Genomic DNA, 16,507 nt, shown 5'->3' with positions numbered 1-16,507 from the left:
ATGTTAGACAGATTTAGGATATATCTAGATTTAGTTAGTTAAATAGATGAGTTTTTCTAAGACAATCAATAGTTCGAAGACAAAACTAACAATTTCTAGTTAATTCAACTATATTTTCAATACTCTTGTCTTAATTTATTTGTTACGACTTTAACACAAAGTTAAAGAAAATAAATAAGATTTTTGAGTATGTAATTTTAAATTAAAAAAAATATCAATAATATCCTTTAATTTTACAATTTCGTCACATAGAAAGTTGAAACTAACAAATTACCAAAAAAAAAGATCTTTTGACAAGTAAATTGAAACGGAGAATATTTTTGACAAGCAAATTGAAACGGAGAATATTGTATAATAATAATAAAAAAAAGTAATTTGGAAATTTAAAAGTTTATCTAAATAGTACTTAAGATTTTTCTTTAAAATTTTGAATAATAATGAAAAGTATACGATAGCCGCCTATTATGAATAATCTTACTATTTTTTTTAATTATTATTTTTTTATGAATAATCTTACTATATAACTCCTTTGTTATTATTCTTTTGTTGGCACCAACTCTTAACTTTGCCTTTCATTCTTTTGTTCTAATTTAAGGCATAATAATTTCAATAACACAATTTGTGTATCTCTAAATAGAGTTTTAACATCCATTTGAAAAAGTTTAAACGAATTCGAGCCCTCAGGGCATTACAAAAACATAGCATTTTTGTAATAGTTAACGAAAAAAAAAGAGATTAGCCTTTTGATCGATAGAGTTGAGTGAACGTTGGATCGTTCAATATGGAGCCGGTGAATCTCAATAGTATGAGAGGTAGTAGTATGAGAGGAAGTATGAGAGGTAGTTTAAGAGCAAGTACAAGTAATTCAATATGGAGAAACAATGGTGTTGATGCATTTTCGCGATCAACGAGAGATGAAGATGATGAAGAGGCACTTAAATGGGCTGCATTAGAAAAATTACCAACGTTCGATCGATTGAGAAAAGGTTTATTGTTTGGATCACAAGGTGCAACTAATGAAATTGATGTAAATGATCTTGGATATCAAGAAAGGAAGAATTTGCTTGAGAGACTTGTTAAAGTTGCTGATGAAGATAATGAAAAGTTCTTAATGAAACTCAAGAATAGAATTGATAGGTAAAATGAAAACAACTTCTCAAATTTATATATATATATATATATTTTCCCATTTTTTGGGAAATTTTCGAAATTTTCGTTGAATGGTAAGTGTTAAATTAGGTCTTAGGCCTACTCCCACCCCAGAAAGCTAGCTCAAAGGAACCACCGATTTGGGACTTTTGTCGTTTTTCTCACGCCCAATGCTTAGCATCTGAAACATGGACAATTTTTGATTTTGAGGCCCCAACATCGGGTGAGACGGACCCTGCTTTGGTATCATGTTAAATTAGGTCATAAGCTTAACTCACACCCCAAAAGCTAGCTCAAAGAGAGGAGGATTACCCAAGCCTTTATAGGGAGTCCACCCATCTCATTAAGCATCGATGTGGGACTTTTGTCATTTTTTAACAGTAAGAGTTGTCATATGATTTTAAGTTTATAAGAATCTGAATAAATTATTTATACAAATATAAGGTCTAGGTCAAAGTTTTTTAGACATGCTTTTAGCTCCACTCGGGGTCACAGGTTCAAGCAGTGAAAACGATCTTATCTCGTATAAATAGTAAAATTGTGTATAGTAGACCATACATGGTGTGGTCTTTCAAGGACTTAAGCATAGCGGGAACTTAGTGTATCATAGTCTCTTGTTGCAGAGATACAAGGTAAGACTGAGTACAATAGACGTAACATGATCCAACCTTAGTCAGATGCATAGCAGGAACTCAGTGCATCGGAGTTTTCACTCTTTGCTTTTTAGTTGATTGGTATTTAACTTGTATTTTTTTTTAATACAGAGTTGGGATTGATATGCCATCAATAGAAGTGAGATATGAACATCTAAATATTGAGGCAGATGCATATGCAGGAAGTAGAGCTTTGCCTACTTTTATCAACTTCATGACTAACTTTGTTGAGGTAAAAAAAATGCATATGAATGAAAATATACTCACTTAAAGTATATCTAAGTTCTTTTGATATGAAACTAATGAATTTTTTTTCGATTTTTTTTGGCTCGAAAGACATTGTTGAATTCTCTTCACATCCTTCCAAGTAAAAAGAGGCAAATAACAATTCTCAAAGATGTAAGTGGTATGATCAAACCATGTAGAATGACTCTACTTTTGGGACCTCCGAGTTCCGGGAAGACTACTTTGTTATTAGCATTGGCTGGAAAGCTTGATCCTGCTTTAAGGGTGAGATTTTTACATAGATAAAGTTGTAAACAATAAATAAGATAGAAAAAATATGTACTAAAGTTTTCGATATTTTCTGTGAATTTAGGTTACTGGTAATGTGACTTATAATGGACATGAACTACATGAATTTGTGCCACAAAGAACAGCTGTTTATATCAGTCAACATGACTTGCATATTGGAGAAATGACTGTTAGGGAAACTTTGGAATTTTCTGCAAGATGCCAAGGAGTTGGCTCTAGATTTGGTTAGTATTTTCTTATACTCCCTGCGCTTTTTCGATTTATTTGTATGGTTTTTACTTGACACGGAGTTTAAGAAAGTAAACGACGACTTTTGAATCATGTGGAAAGTTATAATTAACTGTTGCCGCTGAAAAGGAGGGAGTATATGTTTAGTGGTGAAAACATGTAAATATTCATTTATTTTAAGTTTGTTTTTGCTTAAAATTTGTGTAGAGATGTTGGCTGAACTGTCAAGAAGAGAGAAAGCAGCTAATATCAAACCAGATCCTGATATTGATATCTACATGAAGGTAAGCCTAGATATTTATCGAATATTAGGAACTTGAATAACATTATTTTTTTCGTCATGGCGAATAGTTTATAATCTTGTTCTTTCTTGGGAAATATAGGCTGCAGCAACAGAAGGACAAGAAGCCAATGTTGTTACAGATTATGTTCTTAAGGTAACATTTACGATATCCAATTTATTTCTCCTGTTAGCGTGTTTAATCTGTTGTCGGAGGTTATTTGTCTTATTTATTGGACTACTTATCTGCCAGTAACAATAATTGCTTCTGACTTTAATGTGCAGATATTGGGACTTGACATTTGTGCTGATACAATGGTGGGAGATGAAATGATAAGGGGTATTTCCGGGGGGCAAAAGAAACGTGTAACAACGGGTGAAATGCTTGTTGGACCATCAAAGGCGCTTTTCATGGATGAAATCTCAACTGGATTGGATAGTTCAACTACTTTCTCCATTGTTAACTCTCTAAGACAATCGGTGCAACTCTTGAAGGGAACTGCTGTGATATCTCTGTTGCAGCCAGCCCCCGAGACTTACAACTTGTTTGATGACATTATTTTGTTGTCAGACGGATACATTGTCTATCAGGGTCCTCGAGAAGCTGTTCTTGACTTCTTTGAGTCCATGGGATTCAAATGCCCCGAGAGAAAAGGTGCAGCAGATTTCTTGCAAGAGGTATGTCTTGCAATAAAGTATAACTAACAAAGATTATAACGTCAAAGTAGGTGATCATCTTATCTAAACGTTTAACACTTAGTGAGAGCTCTCAATTACGTGTTCTAAGAGGTGGAAATTTTATAATTGTTTCTTGTAGGTAACGTCAAAGAAGGATCAACAACAATATTGGGCTAAGAGGAATGAGCCTTATAGGTTTGTCACATCAAAAGAATTTGCCGAGGCGTATCAGTCTTTCCATGTTGGAAGGAAACTCAGCGATGAGCTTGCAACTCCATATGACAAGACCAAAAGCCACCCTGCTGCTTTGTCTACTAAGAAGTATGGTATAGGGACGAAACAACTGTTGAAGGTCTGCGCTGAACGAGAATTCCTACTAATGAAGAGGAACTCATTTGTTTACATATTCAAGCTCACTCAGGTACCTTTTACTTGGTCTATAAGAACTATATCTCTACATATGCCTTGATCTCGTAACTATGTTCTAATAGTAATAATCTCTGTGTATGTTGTGTTCTCTCAGCTTGCTATAATGGCACTTATAACGATGAGTGTCTTTTTCCGAACTAAGCTTCCCCGAGATGATATGGATGATGGAGGAATATATGCTGGTGCTCTCTTTTTCGTGGTCGTTATGATTATGTTTAATGGAATGGCTGAGATTGCCCTGACAATTTTCAAGCTTCCGGTCTACTTCAAGCAAAGGGACCTTCTCTTTTTCCCTTCGTGGGCTTATGCCCTTCCCACATGGATCCTCAAAATCCCTATAACATTTGTTGAGTGCGGAATGTGGACATTCCTTACATATTATGTCATGGGATTTGATCCAAATGTTTCAAGGTAAGCTAAGAAAATACACGAAAAAATTGATCAGGTGGCCTTCAATTAGTCCTTGAATGTTAATCGACTTTTGCTTTGCAGATTGTTCAAACAATTCTTACTTCTCGTACTAGTACACCAGATGGCATCAGCATTGTTCAGATTCATCGGAGCAGTGGGGAGAACAATGGGAGTAGCTAGCACTTTTGGAGCATTTGCTCTTCTTTTACAATTTGCATTAGGAGGATTTGTCCTTGCTCGAGGTATATATTTTTTCGTGTTTAAAACTATTATTTTTAGTCATTCATGAGCTTTCATTTTATCCTTTGATGTTATGTGTAATAGTCGAACTTTTCAATTATGATCGACCCAAACTTGTTTGGGACTAAGGCATAGTTATTGTTGTTGTTGTAATCTGACCTTTATTTATTTTCTACTCTGCCTGATGCTGCAGAGGATGTGAAGAAATGGTGGATTTGGGGTTACTGGACCTCACCATTGATGTATTCCGTGAATTCAATTCTCGTCAATGAATTTGATGGAAAGAATTGGAAACATGTAAGTGTTTATGCGTAACACATTGTGCATATAGTTATTTTTTTCTCTTAATTGGATGCTGATATCCAGTTAAATTGAAAATAGGTTGCGCCAAATGGAACCGAGCCCCTTGGAGCTGCAGTCGTAAGATCTAGGGGATTCTTTCCAGATGCATACTGGTACTGGATAGGTTGTGGGGCACTTTTCGGATTCACGATGATCTTCAACTTCTTCTACAGTATTGCACTCGCTTACCTGGACCGTGAGTATCTCTGATGTCTCTACTTTACCTTTGAAAAGAAAATTCCGACATACTAAACTAACTGTATAACTGCAGCATTTGGTAAGCCACAAGCTATGATATCAGAAGATGGTGAGGATGCTGTTGAACTCACGGAGAGAAGTGAAACCGAGGGTCAGGACAAGAAGAAAGGAATGGTTCTTCCATTTGAACCCCATTCCATCACTTTCGATAACGTTATATACTCTGTTGACATGCCTCAGGTAATTTTCCACAACTCTTTGAACAATATTCGTGACTTGTGAGGCTATTCTTTTCTGTGAATAATTGACTTAACATTTCAATGACTTGCAGGAAATGAAGGAACAAGGTTCTGCTGAAGATAGATTGGTACTTCTAAAAGGTGTTAGTGGAGCTTTCAGGCCTGGTGTTCTCACAGCTTTGATGGGTGTTAGTGGAGCCGGTAAAACAACGTTGATGGATGTGTTGGCCGGAAGGAAAACAGGAGGATACATTGATGGTGACATCAAGATTTCTGGATATCCAAAGAAGCAAGAAACGTTTGCACGTATTTCTGGATACTGTGAGCAAAATGACATCCATTCGCCTTATGTTACAGTTTATGAGTCCTTGGTTTACTCAGCTTGGCTGCGTTTACCTCAAGATGTTGACGAAAATAAGAGAAAGGTCGATTCATCTAAATTCTTTCTCCATAGTGATAATCTATATACTACTAATCGTTCGAACCAGCTTCTAATGAAGTGTCCATGGCAATCGTTAACATTGTCAATTGATCGCCTTTCTGCAGATGTTTGTTGACGAAGTTATGGAACTTGTAGAGCTAGCTCCATTAAGATCAGCCTTAGTTGGACTTCCTGGAGTCAATGGTCTATCAACCGAGCAACGCAAAAGGCTGACAATTGCGGTTGAGCTGGTAGCAAATCCCTCTATCATTTTCATGGATGAACCAACTTCAGGGTTGGATGCAAGAGCTGCTGCTATTGTAATGAGAGCTGTTAGGAACACTGTCGATACAGGAAGAACCGTTGTCTGTACCATTCATCAGCCTAGCATCGACATTTTTGAAGCCTTTGATGAGGTGAGTTTATTAACCTTCAAGACAATGAAACAAATACATGTTTCTTTTTTGATATTTTGCTTCCGAATACTAATATAAACACGGTTTTGCAGCTATTTCTAATGAAACGCGGAGGCCAGGAGATATATGTTGGTCCTCTAGGTCGCCATTCTTGCCATTTGATCAAATACTTTGAGGTATGTTATCAGAACAGAAAACATAGTTTTATTTTCCGCGAAATTTATAATCAAATACTAATATTTGTTTTTTTCTTGGATTCAGTCCATGCCTGGAGTTGGTAAGATTAAAGAGGCTTACAATCCCGCAACCTGGATGTTAGAAGTCACCGCGTCATCTCAAGAAATGATGTTAGGGGTTGATTTTGCTGATTTATACAAGAATTCGGACCTCTACAGGAGGAATAAAGCCTTGATTGCTGAATTAAGTACGCCTCGTCCTGGTACAAAGGATCTACATTTTGAAACACAATTTTCACAGCCTTTCTGGACCCAATGTATGGCCTGTCTATGGAAGCAACACTGGTCGTATTGGCGTAATCCAGCTTATACTGCAGTTAGATTCATTTTCACAACATTCATCGCACTTGTCTTTGGCACAATGTTTTGGGATCTTGGTACCAAAGTGTAAGTACAAATCACAACGACAAGTAAATATTAACTTTAAAGACAACATCTTATAGCATTTAAGCTAAACTATTCGAGCTTTGTTGATCACAGGAGTCGGAGTCAGGATCTTATCAACGCTATGGGATCTATGTATGCTGCAACTCTCTTCCTTGGTGTACAAAATTCATCATCTGTCCAGCCTGTTGTAGCCGTTGAACGTACTGTATTTTACAGAGAAAAAGCTGCTGGAATGTATTCTGCCATACCTTACGCCTTTGGACAGGTAAACAAACAGTTCAATTTAGTCACTCAACTAACAACTATTATCTCAGAACGTACGATAGTTGAGTGACATTCTGAGATAATAAATAAGGATTCATATTGATCTATGAAGCTTTACTTTCGTGTAGGTTGTCATCGAAATACCTTATGTATTTGTACAATCAGCTTTCTATGGTCTCATCGTGTATGCAATGATCGGGTTTGAGTGGACTGCTGTCAAATTCTTATGGTACTTCTTCTTCATGTACTGCACCCTCTTGTACTTCACCTTCTACGGCATGATGACAGTGGCTGTTACCCCAAACCAAAACGTTGCATCCATTGTCGCGGCCTTCTTCTATGCAGTATGGAATCTCTTCTCAGGATTCATCGTTCCACGACCTGTAAGTCCTTGAAAAATCCTTCATTTTACGTGAAAGAGTTGGTTTTGGTTCTTGTGGAATCAAACTAAATGGAAGATGAATTAATATGAATATTTGGTAGGAAGATAATTAGTACAAAATACAAGTCAAAGATTGTATCTTGGTAGGTGAAAGTTAGGCAAACCATAAAATGGTTTGCTATCTTAACCTTGACAATTTTGACACATAGTGATGTCATGGATGACATCAATAGGATGAATTTATTCCTATAAATAGGTAGCTCTTAATTCATTTTCAAATCATCCTTTCACTTGCCTTCTCACCTTCTAAGGCATTGTGTTCTCTCTCTTGTAGTATTTCACTTATATTCTTTGTATAGTGAAATAAATATTGGTGCAGTTGTTCTTTGGTGGACGTAGGATCATTTTGATCCGAACCACGTTAAATATTGTTGTTCTTCCTTGTTCTTTAGTTTCACGTTTCCGCTAACATTACGCCTATAAAACATTACTGAACAACAAAAAAAAAAAAATGACATGTTCTGTTCTTTCTTTTATTGACTAAAAACAGCGTATTCCAATCTGGTGGAGATGGTACTACTGGGCTTGCCCTGTTGCATGGACCTTGTATGGTCTCGTTGCATCACAATTCGGAGACATCCAAACTCCTCTCACCGATGATGAAAATGTTGAACAATACTTAAGACGTTACTTCGGATTCAAACATGATTTCCTTGGCGTTGTTGCTGCTGTGATCGTCGCGTTGCCTGTTATGTTTGCCTTGACATTTGCATTAGGCATTAAGGCCTTCAACTTCCAGAGAAGATAAAAGACACAACAAACTGTGTATATGATCACAACTTTGAAGAACTTTTTGAAAATTTTCTATGTATTTTTTACCTTATTAAATTCATTCCAAGTTTTGTGTAAGAAATAATTAGTATACTATTTGTCAAACGATAAATGATATATATATATATATTTTTTTACGTATCATCAATTTTTCAATTTTATTAGTCTCTTCGATACTTCTCCACCACTCATATTTTAGCATTACGTAAATACAAAATACACCGTTTTTATTGAATGATGGCTTTTGAAAATTCTAGATTTTCTTCAAATATTTAGTCACAATCTAGTCAAGTCAAAAAAAGACTACATTTGCGTTAATATATCCTACATAGGTGCTCTGCCTTTGACTCTTAATTCTCACCTAACTGTTTTTTTTTTCTTTCTTCTTTATAAACCATATCATAATACAAGAAAAATAATATCACAAAAAATATTGGGGGTTATCTCCCAATACTAAAGTTTAAAGTTCATTTTATATAGTTTACGAGTTCTGCTTAGAGTTTTTTTATCGATCGAGTGAATATTAATAATGGAGGGGGCGAATCTTAATAATTTTAGAGGTAGTTTAAGGGCAAGTATGAGGGGAAATTCAAGTAACTCGATATTTTCGCGATCAGGAAGAGATGAGGATGATGAAGAGGCTCTTAAATGGGCCGCGTTAGAAAAATTACCTACGTTCGATCGAATGAGAAAAGGTTTATTGTTTGGTAAAGAAGGTGAAACTATTTCTGAAGTTGATACAAATGATATTGGACATCAAGAAAGGAAGAATTTGCTTGATAGGCTTGTTAAGGTTGCTGATGAAGATAATGAAAAGTTTTTGTTGAAACTCAAGGACAGAATTGAAACGTAAGTCGCATAAATTTTAAATTTTTCATGTATATATATAGTTTGTTTTATCGTTGTCATTATCGTTATCGTTGCAGGTTAAATGTTCAAATTTATGAAAATAACCTTTCTTGATCCATGCATAATAAGAGTTGTTGCCGTGTGTTAAGGGGTTACTCTAAACCACTCATGAAAATAAATAAATAACTTAAATTTTCAAAAATGTCATTTTTTATAATTTTTATGGTTTTTTTACTCACTAATTCCGAATAAATTACTTATTTAATTTTAAAACACAAATACACAATTTAAAAAAGTTACTAGTGTTGAACTTGGTCCTTCCTCGGACATAGGTATAGTAGCGAGAACTTAGTGCATTAAAATTTCGATTTTTTTTCTTTTTTTAAATATTAAACTATGAGTTGGATTTCGTTTTTCTATTTTTTTATTTAATTGATATTTAGCTTGTTTTTTTTTTCTCTTTGGATAATTTTTACAGAGTTGGGATTGATTTGCCATCAATAGAAGTGAGATATGAACATCTAAACATTGAGGCAGATGCATATGTAGGAAGCAGAGCTTTGCCTACTTTTATCAACTTCATGACCAACTCTGTTGAGGTAAAAATATCAAAAATGAAAAATAAATAAATTAATATTTTTTTAAAAAAAAAAATGAGGAAGGGGTTCGAGTTATGGTAACAGTCATTAATGTTATATTCGGATAATGCAAGATTGTCTGCATCTCACCCTTTGAGGTGTGACACTTTCTTGAACCCTGCTATAACGTGGGATGCTTTGTGCACTGAACTGTCCGTTTATTCTTTTCTTTAATTGAAACTAACTTCTTTTTTTCTTTTCAATTTTTTCTTCTTCCAAAGACATTCTTGAATACTATTCACATACTTCCAAGTAGAAAGAGGCAAATCACAATTCTCAATGATGTAAGTGGTATGATTAAACCTTCAAGGCTGACTCTACTTTTGGGACCTCCAAGTTCTGGGAAAACTACTTTGTTATTAGCTTTGGCTGGGAAACTTGATCCTACACTAAAGGTAAGATTTTCAATTCCAAATATATCATACTCCCTCGGTTTATTTGTTCAGTTTTATACAAGTTTAGGTGTCTAGTTGTACATACTTAAAGTTGAAGAGCATAGATAGATGTCAGATGAGCGCAAGTTAAATGACATGTTTATGATTATGTCGAGTATGCGACATGCGAATATTTTTTGAAGAATTCGAGCACCATAGTCATTAATTGATAGAAGTTGAACCTTACTAAAGTTTTACCCCTTTTTGTTGGAAATCAGGTTAAAGGGAATGTGACCTATAATGGACATGAACTACATGAATTTGTTCCACAAAAAACAGCTGTTTATATCAGCCAACATGACTTGCATATTGGAGAAATGACTGTAAGGGAAACTTTGGAATTTTCAGCTAGATGCCAAGGAGTTGGCCCTAGATATGGTTAGCATTTTTTATCTTATAACTAAGAATCGTTAGTTAGAGTGTATATGAAATAGTACTGAATATAGTGTATTAGTCCGAAACAAGTTTTAATTCATTTACTAAATTTGTGTAGAGATGTTGGCTGAACTATCACGAAGAGAGAAAGCTGCTAATATCAAGCCAGATCGTGATATTGATATCTACATGAAGGTAAGAATACAACAGAAAGACATGAAAGCGAATAATACTAAATCTTGTATTATTGATGTTAATTGTTTTTGTGAAATGTAGGCTTCAGTAACAAAAGGACAGGAAGCCAATATTGTTACAGATTATGTTCTTAAGGTAACATTTGACAATATCAAATTATTTCGATATAATGCTTTTTAACTTGTTGTAGCAGATAACCTATCTTATAGACGTTACCTATAGTTAGTAATTTGACTTCCGTTAACAGATTTTGGGGCTGGATATCTGTGCTGATACTATGGTGGGAGATGAAATGTTAAGGGGTATTTCAGGGGGGCAAAAGAAACGTGTGACGACAGGTGAAATGCTTGTTGGACCATCAAAGGCGCTTTTCATGGATGAAATCTCAACTGGATTGGACAGTTCAACTACTTTCTCCATTGTTAATTCGCTAAGACAATCAGTGCAGCTCTTGAAGGGAACTGCTGTGATATCTCTGTTGCAGCCAGCCCCCGAGACTTACAACTTATTTGATGACATAATTCTGTTGTCAGATGCACAAATTGTCTATCAGGGCCCTCGGGAAGATGTTCTTGACTTCTTTGAATCCATGGGATTCAAATGCCCCGAGAGGAAAGGTGTGGCAGATTTCTTGCAAGAGGTATGTCTTACAATAAAATATAAGAGTTTAAACTGTTAGAGAGACCGCAGTATTATGTTCTTTTTTATGAGTAATGATGACACTTAACCAACGAAGTTTTGAATTATTGCTTGCAGGTAACATCAAAGAAGGATCAACAACAATATTGGGCTAAGAAGGATGAGCCTTATAGGTTTATCACATCAAAAGAATTTGCCGAGGCGTATCAGTCTTTCCATGTTGGGAAGAAACTCGCGGATGAGCTTAAAACTCCTTATGACAAGACCAAAAGCCACCCTGCTGCTTTGTCTACTAAGAAGTACGGTATAGGGATGAAACAACTGCTGAAGGTCTGCGCTGACCGAGAATTTCTACTAATGAAGAGGAACTCATTTGTTTTCATATTCAAGTTCTTTCAGGTACTTACTACTTAGTCTATTAGAAATGTAAATGTGTTTTCCATATCATAATCATGTGCCAATTGTTAATTCTGCTGTGTTTCTGTTCTGTTTTCTCAGCTCATGGTAATGGCATTTATAATGATGTCCATCTTTTTCCGTACTGAGATGCCCCGAAATAATATGGATGATGGAGGGATGTATGCTGGTGCTCTCTTTTTCATAGTCGTTGTGATTATGTTTAATGGAATGGCTGAGATCAACCTGACGATTTTAAAGCTTCCAGTCTACTTCAAGCAAAGGGACCTTCTTTTTTATCCTTCATGGGCTTATGCCCTTCCAACATGGATTCTCAAAATCCCAATAACAATTGTTGAAGTTGCTATTTGGACATTTCTTACATATTATGTCATGGGATTTGATCCCAATGTTTCAAGGTAAGGGAAGAAAAATGATAGTACAAACGAAGAATGAGATTGCGTTTATGATTTCATGATTACTAAGTGACTATCATTTTTCAGATTGTTCAAACAGTTCTTGCTTCTCGTACTAGTACACCAGATGGCATCGGGACTGTTCAGATTCATTGGTGCAGCGGGTAGAACAATGGGAGTCGCTACAACATTTGGAGCATTTGCACTAGTTTTGCAATTTGCATTGTCTGGATTTGTCCTCTCGAGAAGTATGTTTTATTATGTTTGCAAAAATTATTTTTCTTGTTCAGTCATACTTTTATTTATATTCTTTTTTGCATGATACTGCAGATGATGTGAAGAAATGGTGGATCTGGGGTTACTGGATCTCACCATTAATGTATTCTGTGAATTCAATTCTTGTGAATGAATTTGATGGGAAGAAATGGGATCGTGTAAGTATTTTTATTCCGAAACACATGCAAATAGCTAATTTTCTAATTAATGGATGCTCATATCCAATCTTAATTCAAGCAGATTGCGCCGAATGGAGCTGAGTCACTTGGACATGCAGTACTAAGATCTCGAGGGTTCTTTCCAGATCCATATTGGTACTGGATAGGTGTTGGGGCACTTATCGGATACATAATAATCTTCAACCTTGGCTACAGCATTGGACTCGCTTACCTGAACCGTGAGTATCTCTGTTGCCTTTAAATTCCTCTTGAAAAGAACATAAAATGAACGATGCCTATACTACCGGGGAAACGGGGCTAATATCATATTTCTTAAACATTTACAGCTTTTGGTAAGCCACAAGCTATATTATCAGAAGACAATGAGACTGAACAACTCATTGAGGGAAGTGAAACTGAGGGCCAGGACAAGAAGAGGGGAATGGTTCTTCCATTCGAACCACATTCTATCACTTTTGATAACATTGTATACTCCGTTGACATGCCTCAGGTAACTTTCCAGAATATTTCATGAATACTATTCGTGACTCGTAAAAATTTTATTTTCTATAAACAACTAACTTAACATTTTTTAATGAATTGCAGGAAATAAAAGACCAAGGTTCCACTGAAGATAGATTAGTACTTCTAAAAGGTGTGAGTGGAGCTTTCAGGCCAGGTGTTCTCACAGCTTTGATGGGCGTTAGTGGAGCCGGTAAAACAACACTAATGGATGTGTTGGCCGGAAGAAAAACAGGAGGATATATTGATGGTGACATCAAGATTTCTGGATATCCGAAGAAGCAAGCAACGTTTGCACGTATTTCTGGATATTGTGAGCAGAATGACATCCATTCGCCTTATATTACAGTTTACGAGTCATTGGTTTACTCAGCTTGGCTGCGTTTACCTCAAGATGTTGATAAAAACAAGAGAAAGGTCTGTTCCCCTAAATCATTTCTCCATAAAATTGGTTGAACATATTAAAGAAACGTTCCTGTACACTCTATCAAACGATTATTGATATTCCTCTCTGCAGATGTTTGTTGAGGAAGTTATGGAACTTGTGGAGCTAACTCCCTTAAGATCAGCCTTAGTCGGATTGCCTGGAGTCAATGGTCTATCAACGGAGCAACGCAAAAGGCTGACTATTGCGGTTGAACTGGTAGCAAACCCCTCTATCATTTTCATGGATGAACCAACTTCAGGGTTGGATGCAAGAGCTGCTGCCATTGTAATGAGAGCTGTTAGGAACACTGTCGATACAGGAAGAACCGTTGTCTGTACCATTCATCAGCCTAGCATTGACATTTTTGAAGCCTTTGATGAGGTGAGATTATTAACCTACCAAGCATATTTGTTTCCACCATTTCTTTGCCACCTGTATTAAAAGTGAAACACGGCTTTGCAGCTATTTCTAATGAAACGAGGAGGACAGGAGATATATGTTGGTCCTCTAGGTCGCTATTCTTGTCATTTGATCAAATACTTTGAGGTACGTTAATGAAGAAAAACATGTGTCTACTTTTTCCTAGTTTATATAATCAAATACTAATCTCAGTTTCGTGTTGAGTTCAGTCATTGCCTGGAGTTAGTAAGATAAAAGAGGCTTACAATCCCGCAACTTGGATGTTAGAAGTAACAGCCGCATCTCAAGAAATGATGTTAGGAGTTGACTTTACTGATTTGTACAAGAAATCAGATCTCTACAAGAGGAACAAAGCCTTAATTGCTGAATTAAGTACGCCTCGTCCTGGTACAAAGGATCTGCATTTTGAAACTCAATTTTCACAATCTTTTTGGACTCAATGTATGGCATGTCTCTGGAAGCAACATTTGTCATACTGGCGTAATCCATCTTACACGGCAGTTAGATTCATCTTCACAGTCGTTCTAGCACTTGTCTTTGGCACATTGTTCTGGGATCTTGGCAGCAGATTGTAAGTAAAATCACATTGACAAGTAAATGTAAAACTTGAAATAAGGTAATTTTTTCCCTAAACTTTTCGAGCATTATTGATCACAGGAGTCGGAGCCAGGATCTTTTTAATGCTATGGGATCTATGTATGCTGCAACTCTCTTCCTTGGTGTACAAAATTCATCATCAGCCCAGCCTGTTGTAGCCGTTGAACGTACTGTATTTTACAGAGAAAGAGCTGCTGGAATGTATTCTGCTTTACCTTACGCCTTTGGACAGGTTATCGTTGAAATACCTTACGTATTTCTACAAGCAGTTTTCTATGGTATCATTGTGTATGCAATGATCGGATTCGAATGGACTGTTGCCAAGTTCTTTTGGTACCTCTTCATCATGTACTTCACTCTCTTGTACTTCACCTTCTATGGCATGCTGACTGTGGCTGTTTCCCCAAATCAAAACGTTGCTTCTATAATCGCGGCCTTCTTCTATGCTCTATGGAATCTCTTCTCAGGATTCATCGTTCCTCGACCTGTAAGTTTTTGAAAATCCTTCATTTCCATCTTTCTTTTTATCCTCCTAAACTAAACTGTATCTGTTATATATATGTTTGTTTTGCTAAAAACAGCGTATTCCAATATGGTGGAGATGGTACTATTGGCTTTGCCCTGTCGCGTGGACCTTGTATGGTCTCGTTGCATCACAATTCGGAGACCTCCAAACTATGCTTAGCGATGATGAAAATGTTGAACAATTCTTGGGGCGTTATTTTGGATTTGAGCATGATTTTCTTGGAGTCGTTGCAGCAGTTATCGTTGTGTGGCCTGCTGTTTTCGCCTTTCTGTTTGCATATGCCATTAAGGCATTCAACTTCCAGAAAAGATAGAAGGAAAGAGTTCAGTTTCTAACAACTTGAGTGAAAGAAGAGGAAACAGAACTACTATATATATAGTTCATTTTTTTATTATTTTGTTTGGTTTCTTCTTTAATAATTCCAAGTTTTGTTGTACAATCAAATGATTTGTTTATTTCAATTAATAAATGAAAAATTTACAAGAAATTTTATCCTTGTTTAGATTTATTTTCTCCTTACTTTCCCCTCCACAGATCTTATTCTCAATGTTGAAAAGTATTACTACTAGTTTGTAAAATGCAGAATGGTCCTTAAGCTCTTGAACAACTTTCGGAATACGTATCGAAACATTTAATTGAGTTTTGAATGTACAAAAGTAAATACGGACTTAAGAGTGATTCAACTCGCTTATCAATCCTTTGAAGATAATGAAATGTGATGATACTCACAATTTAATGATATTCTCAAATACATGACAAAGCTTCTTTAATAGATATAAAGATCGAAAGATGTTTAATCGATAATGTATTTTAAAAAGAGATACGATAAGCCGGCAACTTACCGAGAATCTCATTCATCAAAGATGTATATATCACCATATAGATGTTGTTTAACAATAACTTGATTTATAGTAAAATTACGAAACAGTCAATGGTCGAAAAAGGACGAAATATTACACAATGTATTATGGTAAGTTAACTTAATATAAATCAAATTGAAGGCCAACTTATATATAATCTCTATTAGTATTTATCTTTTTTGTCAATTTTTTGAGCTTTTATCTCTTTTTCAATTACAAGTTAAATTGTATTTATGATTTAAAAAAAGACATTTAACTCCTATCATTAAACATATTCATGATTTGAAAATTAAATTATTATTTTTTTACCTTTTGTGTTTCTTCGATATATATATATACCATTATAGAATTATTCACTTAATTCTTCTTATAAGCATTAATATAGATAAAATTAGCATAGTGCCAGTGTTTTCCTATTTCAAGATAATTGGTTGACTATAAATTAGTTGTATTTGCTTAAG

At 35.5% G+C, this 16,507-nt stretch overlaps 2 protein-coding genes across 2 annotated transcripts; both read left to right on the top strand.

Moving 5' to 3' along the window:
• Positions 1–564: 564 nt before the first annotated feature.
• Positions 565–8,505, top strand: LOC107020492 (pleiotropic drug resistance protein 1-like). The gene is made up of 20 exons (XM_015220883.2): positions 565–1,137; positions 1,914–2,034; positions 2,139–2,312; positions 2,401–2,560; positions 2,772–2,848; positions 2,948–3,001; positions 3,130–3,522; positions 3,662–3,943; positions 4,046–4,362; positions 4,444–4,604; positions 4,796–4,899; positions 4,984–5,140; positions 5,216–5,382; positions 5,474–5,806; positions 5,928–6,218; positions 6,311–6,394; positions 6,480–6,841; positions 6,935–7,106; positions 7,234–7,488; positions 8,038–8,505. The coding sequence occupies exons 1-20, from the start codon at positions 782–784 to the stop codon at positions 8,293–8,295; spliced, it is 4,278 nt and encodes a 1,425-aa protein (XP_015076369.1). The 5' UTR covers positions 565–781; the 3' UTR covers positions 8,296–8,505.
• A 225-nt stretch (positions 8,506–8,730) lies between these two features.
• LOC107020493 (pleiotropic drug resistance protein 1-like) lies at positions 8,731–15,688 on the top strand. The gene is made up of 19 exons (XM_015220884.2): positions 8,731–9,167; positions 9,646–9,766; positions 10,027–10,200; positions 10,458–10,617; positions 10,733–10,809; positions 10,891–10,944; positions 11,057–11,449; positions 11,566–11,847; positions 11,947–12,263; positions 12,348–12,508; positions 12,591–12,694; positions 12,777–12,933; positions 13,042–13,205; positions 13,301–13,633; positions 13,734–14,024; positions 14,106–14,189; positions 14,273–14,634; positions 14,721–15,147; positions 15,242–15,688. Exons 1-19 carry the CDS (start codon positions 8,848–8,850, stop codon positions 15,497–15,499), a joined length of 4,239 nt encoding a protein of 1,412 aa, XP_015076370.1. The 5' UTR covers positions 8,731–8,847; the 3' UTR covers positions 15,500–15,688.
• The last annotated feature ends 819 nt before the right edge of the window (positions 15,689–16,507 follow it).

This window comes from Solanum pennellii, chromosome 5, assembly GCF_001406875.1.
Source record: "Solanum pennellii chromosome 5, SPENNV200".
Classification (NCBI taxonomy): domain Eukaryota; kingdom Viridiplantae; phylum Streptophyta; class Magnoliopsida; order Solanales; family Solanaceae; genus Solanum; species Solanum pennellii.
Note: the sequence above shows the minus strand (reverse complement) of the source record. Positions and strands in the feature narration are given on the sequence as shown.

What these genes read in the sequence shown, in the direction of transcription:
- LOC107020492 (XM_015220883.2), top strand. Translation starts at nt 782, where the DNA reads ATGGAGCCGGTGAATCTCAATAGTATGAGAGGTAGTAGTATGAGAGGA. An exon ending in CTCAAGAATAGAATTGATAG is followed by an intron (nt 1,138 to 1,913) that starts GTAAAATGAAAA and finishes TTTTTAATACAG; the next exon opens with AGTTGGGATTGATATGCCAT. An exon ending in TGCACTCGCTTACCTGGACC is followed by an intron (nt 5,141 to 5,215) that starts GTGAGTATCTCT and finishes GTATAACTGCAG; the next exon opens with CATTTGGTAAGCCACAAGCT.
- LOC107020493 (XM_015220884.2), top strand. Translation starts at nt 8,848, where the DNA reads ATGGAGGGGGCGAATCTTAATAATTTTAGAGGTAGTTTAAGGGCAAGT. An exon ending in TCATATTCAAGTTCTTTCAG is followed by an intron (nt 11,848 to 11,946) that starts GTACTTACTACT and finishes CTGTTTTCTCAG; the next exon opens with CTCATGGTAATGGCATTTAT. An exon ending in TGGGATCTTGGCAGCAGATT is followed by an intron (nt 14,635 to 14,720) that starts GTAAGTAAAATC and finishes TATTGATCACAG; the next exon opens with GAGTCGGAGCCAGGATCTTT.